Source organism: Amphimedon queenslandica, unplaced genomic scaffold (genome assembly GCF_000090795.2).
Source record: "Amphimedon queenslandica unplaced genomic scaffold, v1.1 AMPQUscaffold_2649_Cont25349, whole genome shotgun sequence".
NCBI classification, from domain to species: domain Eukaryota; kingdom Metazoa; phylum Porifera; class Demospongiae; order Haplosclerida; family Niphatidae; genus Amphimedon; species Amphimedon queenslandica.
Genome location: NW_003557016.1, coordinates 1 through 1,320, shown reverse-complemented (window position 1 = coordinate 1,320; position 1,320 = coordinate 1). Strand labels below are relative to the sequence as shown.

Below are 1,320 nucleotides of genomic sequence, written 5' to 3'. Positions count from 1 at the left end.
TATCTGTTTGTTTATGCCCTCAGCTTATAATCATGACTTGAATATTAGTCTCTAAGAGGATATCGTTCTTTTCACATTTACTATCTTATTTTATAATTGGTTTGTTTTATTATTTATTTCCTCAAATAACATTGCATGTACATGTTCCTACAGTATTATAATTATTTTATAAGATATTCAGTTCATGGATGTACATGTACATTGTACATGTACATGCATGTATGGTGTGTATGATTTTTTTATAATGCATGCACATTTTGTTAGTACATGTGCTTGACTGCTGCATGTATGCTTGTATTTTTTTCAGTTTACTGTCACTTTGTTTTGTCATTCGGTATAGCCCAATCTACATACAGTTATTCTGTTGTGTATACATGTACATAAGCTGCTTCACTTTTAGAGGAAGGGAAACCAATAATGATATATTCTTAATAAGAAAGTCTCAGCTGGCACATCCTTTCATTTGAATGTAAACACATTGTACTTTGAATGTGACTCAGAGTTCTTCATCTCAGCCATCTTCAGCACCAACTGACATAGCAAAGGACAAGTTCGACAAACCTGTCCAGCCAGAAGGCATTACTTTCCCTTCTCATATGTTTGGATCTAATAAAAGATCATTCCAGCATACCTGGTACTCTATTTTTCTATGGTTGGAGTACTCGATTCAGCGAGACAGTGTTTACTGCTTTCCTTGTCGGTTATTAGGAGTAAGTCCCGATCCTATTCTAACAGTGACAGGGTTCTCTGACTGGAAACATGGCAAGGGAAAGGAGGAACACTGAATATTCATGATTCTTTCCATAAGCACATAGCAGCTGTACTTTCATGGAAGAATTTTCAGTCTACTAATGAGAATAATACTTCCATTGCCAACCAGCTAGAAAGAGGGAGAAAGAAAGTGATTAAAGAGAATTGACAGTATGTATTGCACATATTTGAAGTCATCCTATGTTGTGCACTGCAAGGCATACCATTGCGTGGGCACCTTGAGGTTGAACATGATGATTCTCTTATCAATGTTGGCAATTTCCTTAGTTTTCTCAAGCTTCATTCTCGCCACATTGAATTACTTCAAAGCAGAATGATATCTGGACCTAAGAATGCTACCCTTCTTAGCCATGACTACCAGAACAGTATGCTCTCAATCCTTGCTAAGAGTGTAATGGATTACATCATCAATGAAGTGAAAGAAGCACGTTATTTTACTATAATGGTAGATGAGACTAAAGACATTAGTATAAAGGAGCAACTAGCTCTCATTCTTTGTTATGTCCTAAAGGGAGTCATTCATTAGAGATTTATCTCTTACTCTTACTG

The 1,320-nt window shown here is 36.0% G+C and overlaps 1 protein-coding gene across 1 annotated transcript; it reads left to right on the top strand.

The window, feature by feature from the left end:
• Window positions 1-500: 500 nt before the first annotated feature.
• LOC105316267 (uncharacterized) lies at window positions 501-1,297 on the top strand (the record flags this gene model as incomplete). The annotated part of the gene is made up of 2 exons (XM_011411091.1): window positions 501-634; window positions 1,039-1,297. Coding segments are annotated over 2 exons (393 nt in total), but the record flags the coding sequence as incomplete, so codon positions are not given.
• Window positions 1,298-1,320: the final 23 nt, after the last annotated feature.